The sequence below is a fragment of the Chenopodium quinoa genome, unplaced genomic scaffold, assembly GCF_001683475.1.
Source record: "Chenopodium quinoa cultivar QQ74 unplaced genomic scaffold, ASM168347v1, whole genome shotgun sequence".
Lineage (NCBI taxonomy): Eukaryota > Viridiplantae > Streptophyta > Magnoliopsida > Caryophyllales > Amaranthaceae > Chenopodium > Chenopodium quinoa.
The window spans coordinates 5169485-5182469 of record NW_018743955.1 but is presented as its reverse complement, the minus strand read 5'-3'; the positions used below and the strand labels follow the sequence as shown (position 1 = coordinate 5182469).

General features: G+C 34.5%; 1 protein-coding gene across 1 annotated transcript; it reads left to right on the top strand.

Annotated features, from left to right (window-relative positions):
* The first annotated feature begins 256 nt into the window (after positions 1–256).
* LOC110689224 lies at positions 257–2793 on the top strand. The gene has a single exon (XM_021865952.1). It carries the CDS (start codon positions 1046–1048, stop codon positions 2348–2350), a length of 1305 nt encoding a protein of 434 aa, XP_021721644.1. The 5' UTR covers positions 257–1045; the 3' UTR covers positions 2351–2793.
* Positions 2794–12985: the final 10192 nt, after the last annotated feature.

Here is a 12985-nt window from a genome sequence, read left to right as displayed (position 1 = left end):
GTGCATCGACAAATCTCGCACACATCACTGTATATCTAAATGGATGAAGGTGTTAAAACAAACAACACAACCGACCTGAAACAACCCAACTTAAATCGAAGTAATTTAATTTAGGATTTGACCTGCACGAACACACTAATTTAGCAAGATTTAAATTTAAAATTGCCCCGGCCTGAATTGACATCTCCATTCAATTAAGCTTTTACAGGAATTACAGCCATACAGAAATGGGTTTGTCTCACCTTGAAACCAATGCAAGAGGCCAATCCATGAATTGAATGGGCTTTTATGGTCAAAGGCCAAGAAAGGAAGAACACCCACCTCTTTCTTTCACTACAGAAAAAACTGTCTTCTTACACTCCCCCAAAATTTTGCTGACTTTCCTCCTCTTTCTCTTTCCTCCCTTCTCTCTCTTTCTCTCTCTTCTGTTTCTGCTCCAAAAGGGTGTTCAATTACTTCTCTCATGGCTCCTCTTTGCTCCTCTCGATCGCCCAATTGAAGTCAAAAGAGAGACAATTTGATGCTGCAATTTCTGGATTTCTTCACTTCCAATCAACCCCAACTTTCTTCTCCCTTCAAACTAATGCAAAAAATTCAATCTTTTTCTCTTACCAGGCACTGGTGAAATCAATTCATTACTTTTCAGGTTTCATTCTATCTGTTCTTACATGATTTCTTGAATTTCACTTTTAATTTGTTGAATTAGGTTGTGGAATTATAAATGGTTGTCGAAATTTTTTTCTTGGGTTTTGTTGTTTTGAAACTCAATTAATTGGGTTTTCTTATTTTTTTGATGTTTAGATGTTTTTAATTGTCTTTTTCCATCTGGGGTTTTCTTGATTGGTTGTAATTTGGTCTTTTTGGGTCATTCTTGATTGATGGAAAAGGATTAGGGTTTGTATTGAATTTTGGTTTTCTCCAGAATTGGTAGGAGATTTGAGATGCTATGTTGTTGAAATTGAGATTTTTGATTGAATTTTGGGTTCAATTAGGGAGTTAGAGTAGGGTTTATAATTTTCCCCAATCGGTGTTTGTTTGAGAAGTGATGGCTGATCGAACGGAAGATTTGATGAATTTGGACTTAAATTTAGGGCCTGGGTCTCCCCCGTCGCCCGTGATAGGCCCGGGAACGGGGCCGTCATCAGGCGAATCAGTGAACGTTATTGGGTGGGAATCAACTTATGTTAGGGAGGCTCTTAGGCAGAGAAGTAGGCATCGGTGGCGTTGGAGGCAAGGCCAGCTTCCGTTGGGACCGCATTCTCTGCGATTAATGGTTGAGCCGGATGTTAATGGTGGTGATCCTGGTGTTGGCTCGGGTGTTGATGGAGAGGATAATGGTGGAACAATACTAGCCGGTGAAGGGAGTGTTACTGCTGAGCTAAGAAGCCATGAAGTGGTCAAGACTTGTGAGAACAATGTAATTCCTGTAGAGAACGATTCGGTTGCTGAGAAAGATGTTGAAAAGCCTAACTCGGAGGAGGGCAGTTTTTTCGATTGTAATATATGTTTTGATTTGGCCAAAGAACCGGTTGTTACTTGTTGTGGCCATTTGTTTTGTTGGCCCTGCATCTATCGGTGGTTGCAAATTCATTCAGAGGCCAAGGAATGCCCTGTCTGTAAAGGAGAAGTCTCGGTTAAGAATGTCACTCCAATTTATGGACGTGGAAACCACATTCATGAGCCAGAGGATGATTTAGATTTAGGTATTAAGATCCCTGGGAGGCCCTCAGCACGACGAGTTGAGAGCCTGAGGCAAACTATTCAAAGGACAGCCTCATCTTTCCCAATGGAGGAGATGATTAGGCGTCTTGGAGCTCGTTTTGAATTAACCAGGGATTATTTTCAGCTCCCAAATGCTGATGGTGATGCAGAAATGCCCACAAGGGCTTCTATCCTAAATCGGTTTATGACTAGCCGTGCATTGCTTAGGGAGCAGAATCCTCCCATAGCTCCTGATGAAGTGGTTGACTTGACACAGGACAGACCTGAGATCCTCCCTCGCAGGCTTCCACCTTTAACCTATCGAAGAGGACAGTTGCATAGAAGTGGTGCTGCTCTCTCACCTGCCGCCGCTGCTGCTGCTGCAGATAGGTATGTTGATGCATATCTACATCGATCTCCACCAAGAAGGAGCCAAGATGTTCAGCCACCACCAGTAGATGACCGCGATTCTTTCTCAAGCATAGCTGCTGCAATTCATGGAGAGAGCCAAACAATGGATACAGCTGTTGAGATAGATTCCTTGGTGTCCATCTCTACATCAACCTCAAGGCGAAGGCATGACCCTTCTAGAACCTCAGATATGGATAGTGGGGATTCTCGTGCTCCAAGGAGAAGAAGGCTAAACTAGATGAAGAGAATTTGGATAGTGGGGATTCACATGCTCCAAGGAGAAGAAGGCTGAACTATATGAAGAGAAAGATGGGTTTCGCATCATTGAATGATTTGGAACCACAATCGCATTTCAAAAGAACTCACAATTGCGTTTTGAAATCAACAATACAGTTGACATATATGTAGTCACTTGTAATTGTATTGTCTTTGTTGTGTTAAACTAGTATGTAATGGATTTCTTATTTCAATAATCAAATGTAGTGATGTGAACTTGAGTTATACAACTTGTTTGGAGAATTCTCTTGCCATTGATTCTTTGACTTTTCAACTTGCAAGGCAGTGTAATTGATGTTACCATTAGGACAACATACCAGCTTCAAAATTGATCTTATTTAATCTTTGAAGCTTGTAAAATTTACTGTGTATAATGCATTTAATATAAGGTCCATTTATGGTTTCTTTCTGGTGACCCACTTCTGATTACTCCATTCCTTTCTGTTGCACTTTAGACTAGTATTTCTGCTACTTTATTTATTTATTTTTTTTTATTTTTTTTTTTGGGTTTATCCTGCTGAAACTCATGAATTCTATCTTCTAAGAGCTCTGGTAGAAGTGGCCCAAACAGAAGTGAAACAAAAAAAAGAAAAAAACAATCTTATGTTTTGTTTTCGCTTCTTTATAAGTAAGGCGAACACCTCTTGGGAAAGGAGGGGAGAGTTAAGGGAATTCCCGCCTCAAAGTACTCCCTAATGAGGTTGATTCCATAATTGTGTGGTTATGAGAAGCAAAGTTTTAATTTCTTTTAGTAATTTTAGCCTAACCTTTTCTGTAATTCGTAAGAGTTTGTAAAATAAGCCTAGCTCAAAGCTCAAGAGTCTTAGAAAAATCCAAATAACATCTTTTGAAAAAGAGAACTTCTTATCTGACATATTTAGAAAATTGAAATGAAATTAACTTTACAAGAAAATTACAATCTGAGATAAAATTTAGAAATGCAGCTGACAGCCTTGGCCCTAGTAACAAGCACCACGAGTCCATAACTTCCTTGATCATTCGAATCATTCATGGCATTTCCTATTATTCTTTGTCATTTGTAAATCATATTGTGCAGTGTATAATCAATTAATATTATTAGTTAAATTATTATGGGATTGCATTCTATACTTCAGATCAAAACCGTCTACATCATTTGTCCTTGTAGCTCTCAAATCTCATCGACACATACTATGCAAACCTACAATGTTGACAAAAATCACTCTATAAATATCTTCTCCCTTGTACTGTCCTAATTATAATTTGAATTTATAATTATTTTGTTAAAATGCTATAGATTTATATTGGCTTATACTTATAAATTTGTGCTTTCATATATAGTTTATATAATATGCTGATATAATGCCAAAATTTGTACTTGTGTTCACCCTTTGTAATTGTATAATAATCAAGGTCTATATATGTGTTACCATCTTAACATTCCACCTTGGAGTCATTTAATGTGTTCAATTAGGGCTCATTAATTTAGTAAAGATAATGCAATTGTATCATATTTAATTGAGGTAGAGGTCATTGAAGTGGAGTGGTCATGTTTTTTATAAGAGGGTAACTAGTGCAGCCCGTCTTGTGTGTGGTTAGCCACTTCGTGTGACCACTAAAAAAAAAAGTAACTCCTATAACATTGACCAAGTAACCCCTATAATACCGATTGAGTAACCACTATTACACTAACGAAGTAACCTCTTTAATACTGACCAAGTATCCCCTATTTCACTAACAAAGTAGATATAGCCAGCCACATATAATACTTTGTGTATAAATACTACTATTATCGTTTCCACAATTTATAAAGTTACCAAATATGCCAAAGCGATAAAGGTAGCTTAAAACCCATTTTGGTTTTCTGGAAATAAAATAAATTATGTAAAATATATTGTATTGGGCTTAGATCTTTTTTTTTTTTTTTTTTGAACAAGTATTGGGCTTAGATCTTGGGCTAACGTGTGTCAATATTTTCATGGTAGCTAATCTGTGAAATCAATTTGGGCTGGGTTAGTTCTTAAGATTGACTCAATCATTTTAGTTCCTGGCCATCCAAATATTTATTGGGCCTGACAGAATTGGAATGGATCAAATTTGACACACCGGATTAAATTCATAACCCTTTATAATTTTTAAGTAGCTGTTTGTTTTATAAAGGATCCTACTATTATGTGGGCTTATTTTGTTTTAAAACAAGTTTTAGTGTTATGTTGTCGCACTTTGATAATTGATTTGGTGTTCACAATTATTTTACTAAGGCGGACTTTTATTAATACGGGTTAAAATTATTCTAAAAGTATTTCAAGTTACTCTTAGATATTACAAAGTTTTCATTTTTGTAGCATAAATTATTCTAAATAAATACTTATAATGTATTATATTAATCATATTAGCTTTTATAGCATCTATCAAAAATTACACATTAAAATAAAATCAAAATCATCATAAATTACAAGTTATACTTAAAGGAATTAAAGTTACCATAAATTTTTTATTTTATTTTTATTTTTATTTTTTTTGACAATGTTAAAGTTTTCCTCAAAGTGAGAGTGAGGGATAGCTTAAGTGCTTAGACCTTTCCTCTCGATTCAAGAAGATCTTGGGTTCGATTCTCACTCTTGCCCTTATGGCTCTTTACACACCAAAAAATAAATAATTAACCGTCGTCCGTCATACAAAACATTGACGTAAGTTCACCTTATACAAAACTTATTGCTTAATGTTGGACTTCAAAAAAGAATCATACTTCATGCTAACATGTTACCAAAACAAAACCAATCGGCACATTTTTTCTTCATTCATGATGGTCAGTCATTTTGGGACTACTCCCAAAACCTATGGAGTGTCTTACTAAACAAGCTCTCTCAAAGAAAGATGCATTCTATTGGTACTTTTTAATCTTTCATGTTTTTGTCATTAATTTCAATAAAATTAACATCATTTGGGTGTAGTGTGTTCTCCTTTTGGATAATTTGATTATTTTGAATATAGCTAATTATTGATGGAGTCTCATGAATTTGGTTCATTCGTAAAGAATTATGTGGCCGGATTAGCATATAGTTATCATTTTTTTCCAATTTTAATTAAATGGATCAAATGAAAATCATCATCGTGATTACGATAAATTGTTAAACCATCTCTAATGTAAAGTTATATATTCCAACAATGTATACAAGAGATTTCCATTTTTCAACAGGCAGTTGTGATGCTTGAATTTGAATTTCTCTTTCGTAACTCATTGTACTCAATGTTAACTAAAGTGAACATTCTTTAGAAACTTACTATATGTCAATGTAAATTAAAAAGAACACACTTTAGAGAAAAAAAAAAAAATCAGTATTTAACATTTTCGACGAACATATTCGGCATTAATAGGAATCCATTGAGTAATTGGCTAAAGACAATTGATAAAAATATGCATAATTACACCACTCAAACGCGTTATTTGATTCACATATGAAGTGGTCAAACAAAGAATAAACTCACCATAATTTTAACACCACATACTAAAAGCTTTTTGGTGGGATCTCTAATTAAAAAAATAATTTGGGTCGGCATATTGTAATTTGGTGGAACCAACCAATATCTTGTAGTAAGCATTGCATGCTAGTATTATGAATACTTCTTTTAGCAGAAATCCTGAGTAGCTAATTATGACCTTGTTCATGTCTATGTCAATCCTCCTTTTTATTTTTTATTTTTATTTTTATGGTATCAATTATATCACAAGGAGTACAAGAAGATAGCTTTGAAAGTGAACATTAGGGTTAATCTATGTGGTTCAAAAGGTTTATATCTTTTTTCTTTTCAAATTACTACCTCCTAAAAGATGATATTCTTAAACTGAATGTGTAAATTGATCGATAGATACATATATTATGTATTAGTAAAAACAAACTATAATTGAGAATTTGATATTCTTAAAGCACTTAGTGAGGCGAATTAAAGAAGATACCACATTAGAGTGAGAGATAACTCAAGTGGCTAAAGCTTCCTTCCCGGTTTCAGGAGATTATGAGATCAATTCTCATCCCCGCCCTTGTGCCTCTCTTAGCACCAAAAAGAAGACACCACATAACTATTTTTCTTTTATATTATAAATGATATAGAAGACTAACTAGAGGTGATGATCATTGGGCAGGGCGACAGAGCGGACGGGTTCAGCCCGGGCCGAGGCAAGAAAAGCAGCACATTTCTTGGACTGGGCCAAACCTCGGGCCTAAAATTACGTGCCCAAACCCGCCCATAATGGCCGGGCCGTGCGGGCTTTCAGGCCGGGAAAAAAAAACTAAAATTGCATTAAAACGTCTTCCCAAGCCCGTTAAAAATTTTTGAAAAGATTTTGGGCCGGAAAAATCTGCCCCAAATCCGTCCAAAATGGCCGGACCGTGCGGGCTTTCGGGCCAGGAAAAAAATCAACCACAGTTGCATAAAAACGTCGCATCTTCCCAAGCCCGCTCAAAATTTTTGAAAATATTTCGGACTGGAACAATCTGCCCAAAACTCGCCCAAATTCGGGTCGGGCCAACTTCGATCAGCTCTAAGATAAACTCATATACTCTATAGTGACTAGTGTCAAGATTTCAACCAAGAGTAATATGTTTTTTAGGAAAATCTATCAACAACTACCCTTTAAGTTACCACTATTCTATTATTGGATATTATGAATTGTTAATTTGTTATCCATACCTATGCAAAATAAACTGTGTTTTGTTCCCTTACTTACACTTCTTGCTAACATGTCCAAATGAAGTTGCTACTTTTTTTTCCTCCTCTCTGTTAAAGATGAAGTCTTCCCCTCCTCTCTCTTAAGATGCATGCAATTAAAATGAAAGTTAGTCAGCAAGATGGCAAGTTGCTACATAACAGTATATAATAATTAAAGTATTTCAAATGCCAATTAAAATGAAGTCTTCCCCTCCTCTCTTTTAAGATGAGATTAAAATGAAGTTTACTGATGTTCACCAATCACCACTAAGCAGTCTACAACCAATCCTCTTTAATTTTCGTTTGAGCCACTTGCTAAACAAGATAATGTGTGATAAGTATTAGACTTCTCGTAGTACAAAAAGTAAACACCAGAATCCTCTATCCTATCTCGAAGCAAATACTAGCTACAAGCTTCTAATTGGTAAATGAATCCGTTTAAACGTTTGGTTGAATTAACAATCCTAAAATCAGTGACCTTGTCTTATGAACAATCCTAAAAGGTTAGCTGTAATGTGTATTGGTAAAACTTATAACTATAATTGGGGGAACTTTAATATAATAAGTAATAAGTAAATTAAAACAAGGTGTTTTTTATTTTTATTTTTGACAGGTTAAAAAAAAAATATATTGATTTTTATGATGAATAAATACAATGCTAGTAGGAAATACAAAAACCTAACTTGACCGGGGCCCTAGGAATTTGGATTCTAAATTGATTACAAACCTATTGCTAATAAGGGTCTGTTCTCTTACGTTGAAATTCAGTTCAGTTCAGTTCAGTTCAGTTCAGTTCAGCTCATAATTTCCTTCTCTTATAAAATATTCATTTCAGTTTAGTTCAGCTCAGTTCAGTTCAATTCAGCTGAGTTTAGTCAATGAGAACATGCCCTAACTTGACTCTCACTAAGTTCTTCTACAAATCCTTTGTATGTTTTTTTTTTTATTTTTTTTTATTTTTTAATAATAATTGTTATAGAGCGAGAGATTTACAATGACAAATGATATATATATGGGATTTAATTTCATGTTTTGTGTACCATCCCTTTAGACATTTAACAAATCAAAAAGGTTATAAGGTAGTTGATGATCATCAACTTTGTTGTTCATTGTGCTTCAATAGTTCAATGTTGTATACTAGTCCTCATTTTTCATTGATCATTATTGTATGCATGTATGCTCTATCATTTATCAAACACATACGTGAGCACATAAGCACTAATTAACTACTGTTATAAGCTTTGGAACTTATTGATACACCCTCTATCCCTTAATTAGATTTATACTTTTCTCTATCATGTGAGGTATAAATGCTAGAAGTAAGAATCTAATTAGGAGACGGGGGAAATAGTATAAACTTGACAATAAATATAGGGTATGATCGATCTAAACAATTCAACTATTTATGGTATGGTTAAGGTGCAATCGGTAGCACAACCTAACGTGGTTGCATTCTGTATTGCCAATAATGGTTTAGGCAAGGAGTGAAGTAAATGACCCTTGGAGGTTTAAAATTTTGTCAAAGCTCTAGTATTTGTATGCTTAATTACGTCATAAATTTAATTATTGTGAAAAGACTGAGGTAATTAATGTTTCATGGCTGCCAACAAATTATCGGCTCCTTTTATTGGCTAATGGATTTAGGCCTAATGCGGGATACACCAATCATCGGTCCTTTTACCATGTTCCCGCTAATCCACTAATAAACTTTAATTTACATCAAACTTTAATTTACTTTTATCTTAATGTAAAGGAAGATTATCATAAATAATTTACAAGCTTAATGCTTTACAATTATATAATGGAATTAAACCCCATAGAAAACGTAAATACTACGTATAAAACTTGTCAAATGTTTAAAATAATTGTGTTTTCTACAAACGGAGTAGATATTTACCTACAATTTACTCCCTCCAAGTATCCAATTTCTTTGCATGGATTTCCGTAATGTAGTTTTTGTATTGTTCCTTTAAGCTTGTCCAATTTCCTCTTAAATCAATATGGTGGATAGGGGTGTACATAAACAGGACCGGACCTGAAAACCGACCTGATCCGGACCTGTTGGGATCAAACCTGACCCGGACCTTGAAATTCAAGGTTTTCGGTCCCGGTCTGGATCAGGTCCAAAACCGGGGTTTTCAGGTCTGGACTTGAAACCCGGTAAAATAATATTTTTTATTAAAAAAAAAACTTTTTTTTTCAAATATCAAAATAAGAAATTTGTTTCATTTCTAACCCTAACTCACTCATTCACTCTCTCAGCCGCACCAACACAACATCACTCCCTCACGGCTCACGCTGCACACTCCTCTCAGTCGCCCACCGCCACCAGTACAAAACCCCCCCTAAACCGCCCTACACGCTGCATCAGCCATCACCATTCACCAATTCACCACACGCGAACTCTGGAGTCTGGGCATTGTAAGATTAGTTTTTATTTTTTAAAATTAAATCTAATTATGTTTGGGTATTTTGTATTTGAAATGATAAATTAAATGTGAGAATTTATATGTTTATTCATGTTTCAATTGCTTATAATGATTGATTGATGTTTGCATGTTGAATTTCTGTACTTAGTTCATTTTTTTCGAATTCATGTTTTTGGTTTTTTTTTATTTTAAATAACTATTTTCGAATAATTTTAGTTCATTTGTTTTGATTTCATGTTGAATTTTGGTTTCTTTTGAATTGTGAGTTTAATTTCTGTTTTTTTTTATTTTTTTTTACTGTATGCATTTTTTTTTACAGTGTATGTATTTTTTACAGAGCTCTCAATACGAAGGATCTGTTGTTTTTTCTCAACAAATATCACAACCACTTTCTGAAATGGATATGGAAGAATTGCAATCTACTTGTAATTTTATGAATTATTTGTTATATTTGAGACTTAGAAATTTTACGTAATTTATGTAGTTTTTGTGATTGATATTTTCAGTTTTTATGTAATTATTAAATTATGCAATATGAAACAGGTCCTACAGGTTATTTATTAAAAATAAATAAATAAATAAATAAAAACACAGAAAACAGGTCTGTTCAGGTCCAAACCCGGACCGGACCTGATTGTTCAGGTCTGGACCTGACCCGGACCTGTAGAATCAGGTCCGGTCTCCGCTCCTCAAAATTCCCTTATTCAGGTCCCGCTCCTAACAGGTCCGGTCCAGGTGCGGTCCGGTTTTGGACCGGTGTACAGCCATAATGGTGGATATCCCTAATTTAGTTTTTGGTTTGTTCTTAGCTTATAGTTTGTTCGGTTAAGACTATCTCCAATGGTGAGACTCAAGTGAGTATTTTTAAGAAAGAGAGAGAGTATTTTTTGCAATGTATACCAATAAGTTGGTTTCTAAACTTAGCAAATACAAAAGAAAGTTGCTAAGTTTAGATACACAACTTTGAGTCTCATTTGACAAAAATTGTGGGCTCCTTGTCAATATTCTAATACATCTTGTAATTTATTTAAGTTTTACCTTTTTCTTTTACTGAAAATACACTTTAATAATCCCAAATTTGCCCAATTTACTTTAAATAATCCCAACTTTCGATTATTCTGCAATGATCCCAACTTTAAGGTGTATTTTCTTTCTTCGGTCCCAAACCGGTCAACAAAAGTCAATGACCTAATATTCCAGGTTAGTTGACACGTGTCGGGTCGTGATTTGTCCAAAAATAAATAAAAAAAGATGAAATAATAATAAATAAATAAAAAGAAGCAAAACCAAGCCACCACCGGCGGTGACCACCCTCCTCCCCTGCCCACACCGAACCACCTCCTCCCCAATCCCTGCTGATTTTGACCCCTTTCCCTTACTTCCAGGCCGGAAATCGGCCCCCCACCCCACAAACTGCCATCTACCTTCACAACACCGCCCCCGCAACCATTCCCCTCCACATACCATTGCCCTAATTGGTCGCCCTCCCTTCCTAGACTCCTCAAATAGATCGCACCTCCCTACCCTCACCCTAAAAACCGGCTACCCTCAACCTATTTCCCCTCCATTCTGTGCACTACATCAGCGATTTCGCCGATAATATAAAAGCGTAAGTGTGTGGTAGGGTGGTGGGAAATCGGTGGTGGGGAAGATATTACGGGGTTGGGAGAGGGAGAGCTGTCGCAAATCGATGGTGAGGGGACTGAGGGCTGGGGGAGGGGGTTAGTTTAAAGCTAGGGGTGGGGAGAGGTGGCCACGGCGGTGGTGGTTGTGGCTGGCTAGGGTTTTAGTTTTTTTTTTTTCTTTAATTTATTAAAAATTAAATTTTTAATTTTAATTTTCGAAGCAATTAACATGTTACACGTGTCAAATGATTTTTTTTAAAACAAATTTAACCCCTTCATCAGAACCGAAGAAAGAAAATTCACCTTAAAGTTGGGATCATTGCAGAATAATCGAAAGTTGGGATTATTTAAAGTAAATTGGGCAAATTTGGGATTATTAAAGTGTATTTTTCTTTTCTTTTAATCTTACAATATTTGATAATAAAAAAGAAATGAATTTGGTGAGCCATAAATTGAAAGTGACATTTGTATATTTTAGAGAGTCTCATCATTGGAAAATTAGGCTTCACATGAGTTGTTAAATTAAAAAGTGAGTATGGTATCACCATTACAGGTAAAAAACAACTCACTTTGTATTTCAATACTTAAATTTGAGTCTCACCATTGAAAATGGTCTTAGTTTTAAATTCAAGTGAATAGAACATAACGCCATATTTACACACAACTTCTATCAATACTCCGTATTTAAGAAACAAAAAGAGTATCTATTATTGATTTATTGGCCTTAGTGAAAAAGTACATTGAAGATAAGAACGACTTTTAGTTTAAGAAATTGCACAATAAAAATAAGGACATGATAATCAATGTCACACCACCAGTACATTTGGAATTCATCATTAGTATCATCATGACTCAATGCATTTTTTGGGGTTATTTTGTCCCTTTCTTTACCAACATGAATATAGCATCCCAGGCCAAAAATGCAAAAAAGGAATATAGAATATAGTTGTATAATGATGATGAAATGAATGATAATTGTTTAAAATTAAAGTAAGCATGACAAATAACCCAATAATGATGTCCTTCCAGAAGAAAAAGGATGCTAATCAGCTACCAAGAGAATAAGCTGATTGATAGTTGCATGAGGATAGCTGTCTCTCTCAATCTTCATTAACCATAAAATCAACAATTATTAGTTTGATTGATCATCTTTTTTCCTTTTTATCCTACTATGGCCTAATATTTTGCAATCATGAGCAATATATATACAAAAGCTCCAAAAATAATTAAATAGAAATTACATATAAAAGTACACTTCATCCGTCTTTATTTAATTTGTTTGTTTCATATTTCATTTTAGATCGTTCCTTAAATATCTTTTTATATAATAACTTATACTCCATTTTAACCACTTGCATAAATATAAAAGTGAGGATTTTCTTCACTTGATACTATTTATATGTTAACCAATAAGAAAAATAAAACACAACCAAGTGAGATATTATTAGATTTTTCTTAGTGAGTTTTTTTTTTTCATATATTGAATTTTCATAATTATTATTGCATATACAAAAGATATTAAAAAAAAAATAAGAAGAATTAATCTAGTTTAAAAAAGTCTTCTCCTCCCACTTCTCACTTTTCTCTATTCTCTCCTTTAGGATTTTAGTTTTTTTTTGTCGTTCAGGTCGGAAATGTCCATTTTTGACACTTTTTCTTTATTTTAATTTAGTGTTTTGATTTTCTTTGTCTTATTCTCTCTATTTGCGAGAGTCTGTACCAACTTTTTGGGTTATTCCCAATTTTCAAGGATTTTGTTTCTCATTTATGGATAAGAATTTTATTTTTAGCGTATCGATAGTAATAAAAAAAAGGTGATTTGGATTCATACGGATTTACGATTTGTCATTAACT